General features: G+C 43.1%; 1 protein-coding gene across 3 annotated transcripts in view; it reads right to left on the bottom strand.

Annotated features, from left to right (window-relative positions):
• Positions 1-3,209: 3,209 nt before the first annotated feature.
• The window catches only part of LOC144728601 (tomoregulin-1-like), a 49,121-nt gene continuing 37,353 nt past the window's right edge, over positions 3,210-14,977 (bottom strand). For all 3 annotated transcript variants that reach the window (XM_078608141.1, XM_078608158.1, XM_078608148.1), the window contains exon 9: positions 3,210-4,462. In XM_078608141.1, coding sequence (XP_078464267.1) covers positions 4,432-4,462 — 31 coding nt within the window. In that variant the 3' untranslated portion in view covers positions 3,210-4,431. The remainder of the gene's footprint in view (positions 4,463-14,977) is intronic.

Below are 14,977 nucleotides of genomic sequence, written 5' to 3'. Positions count from 1 at the left end.
AAAAAATCCCCATGACGGACATGGCGTGAGGAGGCCTTCATCCAGCAGTAGAGTAATAAAGGACTTTTATATTGTTATAAATATAGGTGTATAGAGGTGGAATCTGATCTTTACCTCATATATACTAAAACACACGCAACATATAATAGGCAGATCCCACAGATTTAATATTGTGCCGGCACCATTATAAGGCAGCAATATCCAGAGACTTGTGTCATACAGGAGATGACACACGGGCGTGGCCAAAGCCCTTGGGATAGGGGTTATTTCAAGTGTGCCTGAACCTTTCTGTCTTTCAATACGCAGCATCTCCCAATATCGACACGCCACTGCGCAGTGCACAGTTAAAGAAGGATTTAAGCATCTACGAAGGATGTAGGGTTATGCTTTTTTTTATTGTGTATTAATACTTATTTTAGTCTTAACATATTTTTGGGAAGGCCTCACGTTTTCAAGAGAATAATCTTATAGTTGTCCACTGATAATATTGCTCAAGCTCAGATTTATTGGTTGTAGTGTTAAAGGGCACTATCCACACCAACCCTGTAGAGTGAACTTGTCTAAAGGGAGGCATACAAAAACGCATGGCTCACGACACAATGCTAAAACTATAAACAAATGTCAAACGCTACACAGAATGACGAACAGTATATGCGTGTTTCCATCGTGTGTTCTGTGCTAGCTTTCACCCCCTACGCATGAAAGGTCTTAGCAACATATTTCGACTTGACTACGCATTTTGCATTTGGAAGGGGCTGATTTCCCACTACCCAAACAAGACACACCAACAGAGCATACCGAGTTTTATTTTGTCTTAATCAGCAATGCATGACCACTGGGTCCTGGTTTGGGAGTGTATTTTTTGTTTTCTCAACGCGTGGTTATGCGGACTGGGGCGTGGGTTCTGGTGCGCGTGTGTGGGGGGAGGTTTGTTGAAATTTTTATTTGAAACATTCGTCCTGTTTGGCTTGGGCTTGCGGCACAGTCCTCCGCACAATATCTTTGCCAAAGAAACGGCCTGTTGTGGCAACAGTGGACATACAATTGTAATAACGATTGTAGATGTCCAGCAGGGCTGATGCTATCATCATCATCTTAACAACCACCGTCATCTATCTGTACCAATACACTGCGTTTAAGATGCTTGGGGCCAGCAAAGGGTCCTAAATCCGTTCACAAGTTATCATCACCATCAGTTTTCAGTCAACAGGCTTTATCTACATCTAAGTTTGATAATTCTTGGTATTGTCATGCCCGAGGCTAAGAACTAGAAATGCACAATAAAAGTAGTCTGCAGCAGCTAAAATATTAATGTATATTGCAGCAACGTACATTATTGAAATATTTGCATTTCCCAAACATTATTACGGGATCATTAACGTAATGTGTATAATTAGCATGGTAGTACCATTACCAAACTGTTTTAAAATATCATGCTTGTCTTGCGAAGCATATTATTGACCCAAAGTATTTGATGATGCTGTGTTAGCAGTGGTGGACAAGCACAAAGAACACATTCGTCAATGACACCGCCTTACAAAGAAAATATATTTTAAGTGACGTTTCGGGAAATGGCCCTTCTCAATCGGACATACAAATCATTATTATTGTTAGGCATCCATACGATTGTGTGTGAATGTGGGGAATGAATGTGCATAATCCACCCCCCCCCCCAAAAAAAAGCACTTTGAGCGACATGGACGAAAGACTCACATGAGCGTGCATAACACTATGCAGATGGCGTGCAAGGGATGTGGCAGCCACACCCTGTAGCCCACACACAACCAGCAGGGACGGATTTGGCAGATGATGAGTGAGGAGGGGGCGGGGGAACGTGGGTGGAGATGGGAACGGTGGGAGGAGGAGGAGAAGGGGCAGTGCGTGGGATTGTGGAGTCTGGGAGCGCCGCATTTGTTATGCGGTGCTCAATCTGCTGCTAAGAGAACTGGCCTCAAATTGTTCAACCATTAGGTGGCGGCACACGCATTGGGAGGGAATGCGAGAAGCTTTAATCAGCTAGCTGTGGCAGTGCAAAAATATCTGTTAGCAGATTGTAAAACAACACGGCATCGTTGATGAAAATCCTTCTCGTCTGCCTGGTCTTTACTGGACCTGCCTTTTATGGAATTTAAGTCATTGGTACAAGTCATGATTACCAGCAAGCTTTTTACATTTGTGGCACATTAGGAATGGACCACTCTTTTAATTATTTATTCGTGCAGCAAGGGAGTAAAGTGTGGTTTTGTGAAAGTCCTTATGTGCTGTGCAGTACATCGATGCATGTGTGTACACCAGCATGCGATAACGGAGTTGGGCCTGTAGGGGGCTGGCAGGGTTATTGATTAACCGCACTTGTACACCAGTCACATGGTTAATGGCGACTCGGTTGAAGATTGCTGTGTGTGACACACGTGCTGTTGCATTTTACAGGTAAAGGACTCAAAGGTTGTTTTTCATCGTTATATAAATGTTCTAGACTTCTTCTAGACTTCAAGCTTGGCTTTGAATTGTTAGTTTGTGATATATCCAATAGGAGGGGTTTTAGCACTGTGCACTGTAAAGGATGACGTACTGTAATTACGTACTGTCATTGTAATTCTCTAACCCTAATACTGTTTATTCTATAACCATGTCCATGCACCCAGAGTATGACTACTTGCAATGCTATTGAGAATAGAACACATGTACAGTCGTAAGTGGTCCAATTGTGACAAGTACAGTACGTATATTGTACACATACAATACAGGTAATGGGTGTAAGATACCAATGTAAGTTGATGATATAGATAGACATACAGCTTAGGATTAAAGTAATATGTGAATAGTGAAGTGCAAAGGTTACTGTTAAAGACAAAGATGGTTTATCAATAGTAGAATTTGGCTTAAGATAAACTGTGATTGATTAACCGCACTTGGACACCAGTCACATGGTTAATGGCAACTCGGTTGAAGATTGTTGTGTGTGACACACGTGCTGTTGCATTTTACAGATTTACCACAATAAATGTGTTTGCCCTCGATTTGGAACACCTGCCCACGTCCTTCATTTCGAGTGTGCAACATATTTGAGGTTGAGAAATTATGTAATAAAGATCTTTTATGGGCAGTTACTTGTTCGTGCAGTGGTTGGCAGGCAAAATGTGTCTACACTTCACTGCATAATGCACTCCGCGAGCCACAACATTATGGGCAAATAACAGCACAGCCGATAACAACACAAAACTCATTTTATTTACATGTTTTTTGCAATTTCAAGCAGGTCACACAAAAAACAGATGCTTGAAGCAAATTTCAGAAAGGAATTCTACACGATCTATTTTGAAGTGACCTCATGAGTGGCCTGCACAAAATCCTGCTCCATGGGGTACCTGCAGGAGCAATAATCTGGTTTATGAGCCGAGCTCCGTGTATGTAATCTGTGGATCGTTCAGGATGGCACATCTGGGTCGTAGCAGTCATGCTGTATGCAAATTAACGATTTGCTTAGCAACCTTGTAGGAATTCTTTAACCTCTTTGTCCTCCATCCCCCCCACCGCCCTTCTATGGATTGTGTGCATGCCACTGGGCCTTGCTGGTTAATTTAACATTGGGTTTGCCCATTATAGTTGTTTTTACACTTCTTATTGAACACACAGATCAGTACGTACAACAACGACAGCTTTCCAAACTAGCAGAGGGCTTATCCAAACGCATTACCAGAGGGGAATGATTCTGCACACTATTGGTAATTACTGTACATGGGTTTATATAAACAAAAGCAATTGGCAAAGTAGCCATTTAAGAATAACCCAACCTTTTCTTACACGTTAAAATTTATTTTGTCGACTCGTTATGCAAAATGAAAGTTGGCAAAAGAAAATAAATAGAAAAGTGGACAATATATTAACTCACCACAGAAATAAATGACATCGAACGATATAAATATGTACTGCCTTGGCAGATTGTAGGTAATAATAATTCATCGATAAACAAGTAAGGCGATGTAACATACGCCTCACCTGTTTATTTACAATGAATAGTGGCACATGAAGCGAGCCGCATGAACCGACGTGCAGCGCTGGCTCTCAAGTTAATCCTCATCACAGGGCCATGGTGAGGACAGGCACCTCGCACGTACTCACTTACTCAGATGGCACAGCGTTCAGATGTTCAACATGGGGTCACGGGGATGCAGGGGCATCATGGGATATGGGGAGACATGTGAGAGCCTTGCGGTGAATGCTTTAAAAAAACTTTTCTTTGCAAACTTGATTTCTTAAAAATTCTCTCAAGCCCCACCAACACATCACATTTGTATTAGTGATCCCAAAGTGGCTATTCCCAATCAATGCCATGGGCAGGTTTACTGGTGGCATGGGAAGTGAGCCATTGGAGTGTTTCACACTTTGAAGTTTCTGTTGTTCTTTTTGAAGAAAGCGTACAATTCACTTTTACCGCCGTCTTCTGTTTTTCGGGCATCTCCTGACAAGGCAAGAAAAAAACAGTTTTGTTGTACTCGAATATGTCATTACAATATAAAGCCAAATGAATTCTAGTGTTCAGGGTTATCAAGTTTTCATAGTTTATGTGCTGCATTTTTATCTGTGCACCGTGTTTGCTGTCTCCATAAATTTTGAGCAGAGGGATATTGTTATTTTTGTTAATGACTGAGTGCAGTTAAAACTATAACATAAATAATATCACACACAGGAATACTTCACTTATCAAGACAGTAGGATTTGCTCAAATATTATACGTTTTTGTTTATTACTTGATTAGAGTAAGAAAACCTGCGTTGGGAATCACAATGCATATGTATGCATCCACAAATGTATCCGTGTGTGCATGTGTTAAACAGTGGATTGCCGCTAATCTGGATTAAATTAACAAAAATCCGGATTTGCAAGGATGCGTACATAATCTCACGGTCACTGTAATGTAACTTAAAGAAAATATTAATTTTCATCATCATCAGCCATGATCAATTCACTACTGCATGAAAGCCTCATCAAGCAGTCATCTCTCACAATTCTGCGATGCAACAATGCATCCAACACATACACATGAGCTGATTACATCGCTACGTCTACCTTATGGATGTCCTCTCGGGTGTGTTCGCTTCAACGGCAATGTTGTGGTGGGCAGTGCCATGGGGGAGGACCAATTGAGATTGGCCTTTCCCCTTCATGGCGTTTGTAACCACCACAGCGTCCAAATGGGGGCTCTGGATGGGTGCGAGAGGCTGGTGACCCCTCCACCTTCAATTTACCTACCACTAAATTATGAGGTAAAACATGTATTAATCTTGTGCCAGAGGCCCTGGGGGGACAGGCGTTTATGACGTGTCCTGGCCATACCCCATTTAGCGGAGACTGGATCCTTACCCTCGGGGCTCCTCCAGCAAAAAGCCACTACGGATGGCCACGTGGAATGTTTAAATGCTCACTATGGAGGAGAGGCTGCCACTCCTCTGTCGGGAGCTGGACCAGTACCGCTTGGACCTCTGTGGTATTCAGGAGGTCCAGTGGACCGGCTCTGGCTCCTGCCACCGTGAGGGGTGGACAGTCCTCTACTTGGGGCAGGAGACTGCCAAACAATAAGGCGTGGCTCTTATTCTGAACAAAAGGGGGCGTGGGAGCATGGCGGTGAGGTGTGTGGAACTGTAAGTTCCAGGCTATTTTGGGCTCGCCTTCCCATCAACCAGAGGCAAGGAGTGGTGGTCGTGGTTATTTATGCCCCCACCGAAGATGAACATCCATGGAGGGATGCAGGCAAAGCCAATGAGTCAGATGCCTTCTATGACCTCCTGTCACAGGTGCTGGCTAAAGTGGCCCCTCGAGATAGAGTGATCTTGTTGGGTGACTTCAATGCCCAAGTTGGTCATGATGCTAGCACCTGGTCTGGAGTGATTGGAAGACATGGGCCAGATCAGCTCAATAACAATGGTAGGAGGCTGTTAGATTTTTGTGCAGCCCATGGGCTTGTAATTACAAACACGCTGTTCCAGCATCGGCGCATCCACACAACATCATGGATGCATGGCGGGTCCAAGCAAGAACATCTGCTGGACTAAATAATGACGGAACAGCAGATGTGGGCCCAGGTCCTTGACACCAGGACCGACCGTGGAGCTGATCTGCCCACTGACCATCGACTTGTCATCTGTAAGATGCACCTGCCATTCTTCCACTCCGGTGGTGGGTGTACACCCAGGACCCCATTAAAACCCATAGTAGCTGATGAAAGTTGCCAGCGAGAATTTTATCATCGCTTGCGGCTGGGGTTGGCATCATCCCCCACTCCTCCTGATGTCGAGGGGAAATGGGTGAGGTTTAGGATTGTGGCTCATACAGCTGCAATGGCTGCTTTTGGTACACGTTCAAGACCTCAGAGACCCTGACTGACAGAGGAGGTGTTCAGGCTGGCTGAGAAAAAGCGACAGGCCCACTCTCATCATCTAGAGCATCCCACATCAGAGAATGAGGAGGCTTACCACAACCTTCACTCGGAGGTTCGGAGAGCCGTGAGGCGCTGCTGAGGAGATTGAGTCTGCCTCAATGGCCCGTGGTCACAAATCACTCTTTAATTCCATCAAAAAAGTAACCTGCAGCGCCACACCTATTACCATTGTTAGGGGAAAGAACGGTGATCCAATCTCTGACCCCCAGAAACAGATTTGCAGATTTGCTGAGCATTTCTGTGAGTTCCTGGGGGAAGGGAAATCCCTCAACCTGGAAAACATCATGGGACAAAGTGGGGATGATCCTGCTGAGGCTGCAGTGCCTCAAATATTGGAAGAAGAAGTCACCCCCTGTGAGTGGCTGGCTGAGGTGCCAACTGTTGAGGAAGTACTGAAGGCGATCCAGAGCCTGAGACCAGGAAATGCACCAGGCAGAGATGATCTCCAAAGCGAAATGCTGAGCGAGGGTGACGTTTGTGCACATACTGCCCTATATGACATTATAACAACAGTCTGGACCACTGGACGGGTTCTGCAGGATTGGAAGGATACCCTGGTGGTCCCCCTCTTTAAGAAGGGGGTCCACACAAACTGTAACAACTACAGGGGCATCTCACTCCTCCGTTTGCCGGGAAAGGTCCTGGCAAAAGATGATTCAACATCGCCTTGCCTGGCACGCTGAAGAGAGGCTTGCGGTGCCCCAATGCGGATTCAGGAAAAGGCGGTCCTGCACAGATGCCATATTTTCTGTCCGTCTGCTACAGCAGAGTTGTAAGGAATTCCAACAAGACCTACATCTCTGCTTTATTAACCTGGTCAAGGCCTATGATACCATCAGTAGGCCTGGGCTCTGGGTTGTTCGTGCTTTCGAAGTCCCTGACCCGCTGCTCACGATCATTAAGGACCTTCATAATGGTGAGTGAGTCCGGGTAAAACTACGTGGCCGGGAGTCGGAGCCATTCCCTGTTCACTTTGGGGTGCGACAGGGATGTCCTCTGGCTCCCACATAATTTAACATCTATTTTGACCACGTAGTTCGTGAAGCCTTCAATAGCTGTACTGGAGGAATTTTCATCTGGTACAGATACAATGGGAGGCTGATCGATGCCCGGGTGCGGTCAAGGGATGACTTCCTATTGTTTAACCATGTTATGTATGCCGATAATCTGGTAATTGCTGCTCATACAGAGGAGGAGTTGGAGGCACTGCTGCTGAACCTGGAGCTTGCCACTAAGAGGTGGGGACTTATCATCAGCCTCACCAAACTAAGCATCTGCCTGGGTATTTTGTACCATCGGACACTTCACCCCCACAACTCCCAATTGGTGGTATGGCAGTTGTGGAGAGAGTGGAGAGTTTCCCATACCTAGGCAGTGTGCTCATGACTGGCTCCGGTTTGACAGCAGAGGTCCCACTCTGAATCAGTGGAGCAGCATTATCTTTTCATCGGTTGTGTAACGCTGTGTGGAAGCTACCTGGTCTGTCGCTCCACACGAACATTCAGGTCTTCTCAGCCACAGTCATTCCTTCCCTGCTCTACGGTTGTGAAACGTGGACCCCCCTAATGGAACATCTTCACCGTTTAGAAACATTTAGGTTGGCCTGCCTACGATCCATCCTGGGTTTAACCAGGCTGGATTGTGTGAGGAGCTCACATATCCTTGAAAGATCTGGACAAAGTCCCATTGGTGAGCTCCTCCGGCGTTGGCTGGGTCATGTAGCCCACGTGCCCAGCCACCGTATGCCTAACCAGCTTTTGTTGGCCAGATCGAGGGGCCTAAACGGGCGCGGCACGGGCTAGAGAAGAGATGGAGTGATGTGGCACAGGAGGATGTGGAGCTGAGTGGACTTGCCGATGACTTGTACCAGCGGTGTCAAGATCGGCCTCTGTGGAGGAGGCTCGTGAAAGACGCTACTGGACAATTGGAGGCAGTCGCCCTCCAACAACAGCGGAGGGGGGAGGAGCAAAGCTCACAACAACGACTGGAGCGCCGGGTGGATAAAGCACAGCAAGTTAGCACAGTAGGGGGCACAGGTGGTGCATCAGCCAGTCATCTCAGTCAGTCGACCCGTGGCACCTTGGTCTGCCCCAACACCTCCTGTCAGCAGGTGTTCGACACTTCATGTGGCCTCAACGTGCACATAGCCTGGCACAAGCATCGTGGTGACGTCACCGCCACTTAGTGGTGAATGGCGGTTGTTGTTGTAACCTCCTTTGGCTGCGACTCTGTCATTATTATTGACCAGCAGGTATCATCCATTCTAGTAGCTCGTCCTGACCAAGCCCACCAATTCAGTCAACATGATGTCTCTAACTTATGTATACTCCCTAATCCCAAAATTTCTATATTTGTCTCTCATTATAATTATAAGCATGCACTTTTGCACACTTTTTTGTACTTTTTCAGATATTATTTCATTTTTCTTGTGAACGTCCATGTTTCTGATTCATATGCCATGTCAGACAATACAGTACACACTGATAAATTCAGTGCCATTATTATTATTTAGGAACATTTTTGCTTAACGTTGCTCTTCAATATAAATTTCAGTTGTATAAAAGCACAACCCTCTCTTGTCCGTCTCTTTATTCACATGCTGGTCCACTTTTAAGCACTGCCCTAAGTGTTTTTTCAATAGTGTCCCTCTGATAGATATCTTCACTTGTTTAGTGAAATTGTTGTACATGGCCTTTATTTTGTCCAGTTTTATCTTCAGCCCAATTTTGGCGGCCTTCTGAAATACAGTGATACCTCGGTTCACGAACGCTTCGGTTCACGAACAACTCGGTTCACGAACAGAAAATTTCATAAAAATATGCTCCGGTTCACGAACTCCGCTTCGGTTCACGAACAGGAGCCGCGCCCATTTTTATTCTAATTCCAGGCTGTCACATGGTCGTGACTTCCTGTAGGAAGATCGTGGAGAGAAGCAGAGACACAGAAAGAAGTACTGTGAGTACTGTGAAGACACTTTCAGTGACTTTTTGATTTTTGGTGTGCTTTTTAGCACATACAGTACTGTACTGTACTACTATACTGTACAATACTGTACTTACTGTATTGTACAGTTCACCCGTTTGAGTGCTTACTGTCTCCCACCCGCCTCCCACCTGCCTTCCTCCATGCCAGAAGTCATCTCAAGCAAGGTTAGTGTTCTCTCTTTATACATTACTATACTGTACAGTACTACAGTAATGTGTATTGTCATTTGTTTCATATTTTTGTGCTTCAAAAACCAAAAAAAAGGGTCAGAACGGATTAACCGGATTTACATTGAACCCTATGGGAAAATGTGCCTCGGTTCACGACCAATTCGGTTCACGACCAGTGTCAGTTCACGAATTAAGTTCGTGAACCGAGGTATCACTGTAATTCTCTAATTTCCAATCAGAATGTTGTGTTATAATCACTATGCCATTACCTGCGCTTTTGTTTCTCAGATAAGATTTTAGTAACACATCTGCTAATGGTGCATTTTGTGAAAGTGTGTATCCTTTTCTTGTTCACCTTCCAATATTTTGCTACTTTCTTCACACAATTTCAGTTTAGCTGTTCCATTTTTTAAAATTAATATTACATTTTTATATCGGCCTCGGTTTGTAAGAGCCTGGATGACAGCATCAATTTACAATGAATCAAATGCCTTATCATAGTCCGCAAAGGATAGGCGCAATATACGAGGGCTTCATTGGGTTATCAGTAAGAGTGCTAATAATATAGATGGTAAATATGATTTCATTAATAGAAATAACATTTTATTAGAATAACATCAGTAAGTAGTATGTATTGTAGTCACGAGTGCATTCTAGTGTACTCCTATAAGGCAATGGTGGGAGATGAGGTTAGAGCTGCTTTACTTCCAATGCAGGTCTTAGTGATGCCCTAAGTAAAAATTTATGTTGTGAGATTTCTTTTAGGTGGAGCCTGAAACTCTTTCCTGGTCTCGTGAGTTTTCACTTGGTGAAACATACTGTAATAACATTGAAAAAAATCTAATAAAAAAAATCGTGACCACAAATTGTGATAACCAAATTGTGGGGGGGGGGGGCGTGGTCTGGTTGGTTCAACATACTGAGCTAATTATGGGGGTGGGTACATTTCCTCAAGCAGTCCTCACTGGTAGGCGCTTTATAGATGTTTTAATTTCATTTTTTTGTAGATATTTTCCCTAGGACAATAAGCACCATAACAAATCAGTGTTCTACGGATCGCGCTAAGCGAGGTCTGTCTGTATTGAGTTTACAGAGCTCCGAGACAAGGCTGTATAATTGTCGACATCATCAAAGAAACCTGACAAGTTGTTGGAACAAAATTAGCCGACATATTTACAACTAAAATATAAATTACAAGTACTCTTATTTATAATGTTGAGCTTTTTGTCAATTTACTGCTGGATGAAGGCCATGGGGATTCTCTGACCATACGTCACCATACTGGTCAGTGCAGGTTGATGAAGGAGGGGGGAAGAAGATCAGTTCAGATATTGACACTGGTGTCAGCGATGGCTGGGAATACAACTCGGAATGTTGGGAGTTCACTGCATTATGCTGACCAGGTTCTATCTGGCAAGCCTATTTTATTTATAGTGTTGCCAAGTATACAGTGGGTCATAAAATGGGGAAAACTAATTGGACTGTAGGCTTTGCTCCATAAGCACACACACACACTCAGCACAGTGTACGTGCACACATAGCCACACTTTTATCAACAGCAGCAGTTGTTGGGAAGATATCGTTACCAGTATGCAGAGTGCAAATTATCGCTGTTTTTTTATTTGCTACCAATACAGCTCGGAAGGCACAGCAATGCAAAGGCTGATACATCGTTATTTTGCTGTTTTTTCAGATGAATAAAAATACATTGTGTAATCTGCCGTTCAGGGTAAATTAATGACTTACTCTTGTATTCATGTCAATTGGGAAAAACAGGCGTGTTTTTGCTTCGTTACATTTGTGTTCCTTAGTCTCTGCAACTGTTCGAGTTTGATATTAATATCCCGATCAAAAATAATGCATTCCTTTATTACATGCGAGGTTGGCCTGTGCGTGCAGATTTTGCTACCACAGCAGTTAGGGCAGGATATGTAATTAAATAATTTATATGGAGTCATAAAATTTGTATGGATTTAAAGACACTGCACCACCAGAGAACATGGCCACAACAAAGAACAACAGCATCAACGTACAGGCAATCACTATGGCAACTTGCTTATACAGTGTGTCAAGCCTCAATGAACACATCAAATAATATCTGTAGGAGGGAAAAAAAGGCTGCCAAGACCAAAAGGTTTAAAGTTAAAACAATTCCAAGACATATAAATGCACAGACTTTTCGAGGTCAGAAGTTCACAGTGGAGACTTTAGGTTTGGTGACTTTGAAGGTCTTGCGGATTACTAGCTGCCAAGACATGTGAAAAACAGTGGCTATTTACTGTAAGATTTACAAATCTCTATGTTTTCTGCAAAGGTCCATCAACTGTTCGGTATGAAGGACAGACATCAAATAAAATGTGGGTGTTCAATAACGGCTCTTTCGGTGAAGGTTCTGCCAAAAATGCTAGATTGCCAAAAAATGAACAAATACATTTTTATGAAACCTAATTGCACAGCTTCTAACAGAGGAAGATGCTCCACTAAATATAATCTTCTGCAAGGGGAATAAACAGTTGCTTCATATGCATGACTTCTTCTAGAAGGAGGAAAAATATGCCTATGGGTGTGAAAACCTTTTCGGAAGAACAAGTGAACAGATATACAGGAGAGAAGAGACGTTCTGAAGGAAGGACGATCGTGAAAGTATCCACGACACGAGGAGGAAAGGGGAAAGGCAATCGGGGAGAATTGGAGAGATGAAGAGAAAAGGGAAGGGGGAGAGGCGGGACAGAAGAGGTGACACGGTGGAGAGATGCGTTGGAGATGACTATCCGTGGAAATCCATAATGGTTGATCTCAAAAGCGAATAATATTGTAGAGCAAAGAATGCTCGACGAAGATTGCACAGCCTTGTTATTCGAAGTAAATTATTTTCGAACATTTAGCAAAGATAATTTATAGGGATAAAAGACACGTGATGCAAGAATCTGTTGAAGCTGACCCTCTAAGAGTGAAAATTAGCTTTGAAGATATTCCTGGCTTGCTGTTTGACTACAAAGGGTAGACTGACTCGACAGATGTTCTGTTTAATTAAGCACTACACGTAATATATCGGCATATCCTCTCTTTCATCGGATTGTACTGAGTCAGGAGTGAAGGTCAGTGGTGCTGTTTGTGTCATGCTGATAAAGGGATGTTTTGTTCCTGGATAATAAACAAATTAAACATACCTCCCAATAACAAAACAAACTCCCAATACCTGTACTATATCTATGAGCTTGATGTGTTTAAATCAATCAATAGATCAACGTGTTGTAATCCACCGACGACGAAACCCACCGAAAAAAAAATGTTACATTCTGATCAAGAGTGACATTCCGTATATCGGCACCCATTCCCATGCACAAGGCCCACTGGGACAATGCCAATGTTCGAGTTTTCTGGGTCCCCAAATCCAATGAAAACATACCTTGGGGCAGATTCAGATCATCTAAGCCTCTCCTTGTTTTTCCCGCAGAGAAAGTATTCTTTTTTGTGTTGGAGTCAAGCAACAAATAAAAAGCTATATATATACGGAGGCAGAAAAGAAATAACCAGAGGGAAAAAAATACACGACCCAGACAGCTAAACGTGATCTTAGTATAAAAATCCGCACAGGCAGTGGGGCTTGAAATGAAACGCAGAAGTCGTAGAAGAGGATTTTATGCCCAGGGATACAGATGGCTTTATTGCGGTAAAGGATTTTTGTTGCTGCTACTGCTGCTGGTGACTGATTCTGAGGTAATATGAAGGAGACATTGTCTGCTAATCTATTTTGTTACTTATTACTTTCCCCACGATGAGGTAAGACTGGTGGCAGAGTGACCTGGAGGCAAGGCAACAAATGAATGGGCTTATAACAAAAACAAGTTTCGGGTTAGCTTTCAATAGGAATGCCTATAAGGCTCCAGGATGCCTTAAGCTGGATAACTGCTGTATAAGAGTACGGGTTTACGATTTAAAGTCCACAATGTTGCGTTATTTACAGGAAAGGTATGAATGTCAAGCTGTCAAGTCTGTCTCCTGATGTAATGGATTAATGAAATGTTTTTTTTTGCCTTTTTAAAATACATTGAAACCCGTTTTTTTAACTCGGTTAAAATATCAATGTTATGCACTACTGTATCAAGCTACACAATACTAATTAGGTATTTTTTCAGGATTTCACTGCTCACGTTCAGAAATGCTTATAAACTAAATCTAAGGTAATACAATGGAACCTTTTTGCATAACGAAATAAACATATTTACATATTACAAAAAAATAGTAATATAAATGCAACATTTAATTTCTAATATCGAAGGATGAAGGTGTGTGTCTAAAATAAATCCCAGAATTCACTACGCAAGTTTGCTGCAGTGATAGCAATGGGAAGGGTGTTTCAACCCAGTACTGATGGTAGGTATTAATTTGTTGTTTAGAAGCTATCGGAAGGATTATGTGTAAATTCAACGTAAAATTCCTAGTTCGTTGTGCAATACTGTATTCCTCAAGGACCCTGTACTCGTTCCATGCAAAATCGATGTTTTTGTCGTTGTTGCTGCTGCTGATGTGCTCACGCACCACGGATCTCCCTTTTATAATAGCTGGGCACCTGGCTAAACGGGATCATCCTTGTAACACATAAAATAAACTTCAATGTGAAGTTAACTGTAAAGATGGAGACTGAGAATACAGGTACTGTTAGGATTTGTTTCAATTTCCTATGAGCTGAGTGATGAGACTCTCAGTATATGCCAACCCTCATTCCTATACTTAGAGACATAACTATAATGAGGAATAATTATTTAATGTGTAAATAATATTGTCCCGAATGATGCTTAATCATTATTTAATATTGCCAACTGATCATTGATGATGCTATACGTCTAATCCCCATGTTGCAATTTTTACAGAGCAACACACAGCAAGTGTCACCCATTCAAACAAGTAATATGCTCAGATTTATGCTCAGAGCACCTCAAGTCCTCCATAAGCCTAGAAACATAACTACAAGTGATGTCACTTCTCGACGCAAAGGAGTGGATGGTTGACGGTGTGGAGTCCAGCCACATTAGACACGGTCTTTGTTGGGGTTTTTTATGCCGAAAAAAAACCAATCCAATCCACACCATCTCACTGTTTTTGCTCAAAATAGCAGCAGGCAAGTGATGCTGAACTGAGAGAAGACAGAGACTCATAGTCTTCAACCTCATTAATTTAAGCTGAAGCTGCCGAGTTTGAAATCATTTGCACGATTTTCAAAGCAAAAAAAAAATCGCGATGCATATTTTTGCGACAATTCTTTTTACAACGTGGTACGAAGGTACAATGGTACAATGAAGGGTTCACGACTTGAGCATCCTACCGCTTACATCGGCAGAGCTGTCAGGCAGGTATATACAGTGACATCACCTTGACGAGT

This window comes from Lampetra planeri, chromosome 2 (assembly GCF_965212315.1).
Source record: "Lampetra planeri chromosome 2, kcLamPlan1.2.h2, whole genome shotgun sequence".
NCBI lineage: Eukaryota > Metazoa > Chordata > Hyperoartia > Petromyzontiformes > Petromyzontidae > Lampetra > Lampetra planeri.
This window is presented reverse-complemented; position numbering and strand designations above follow the sequence as displayed.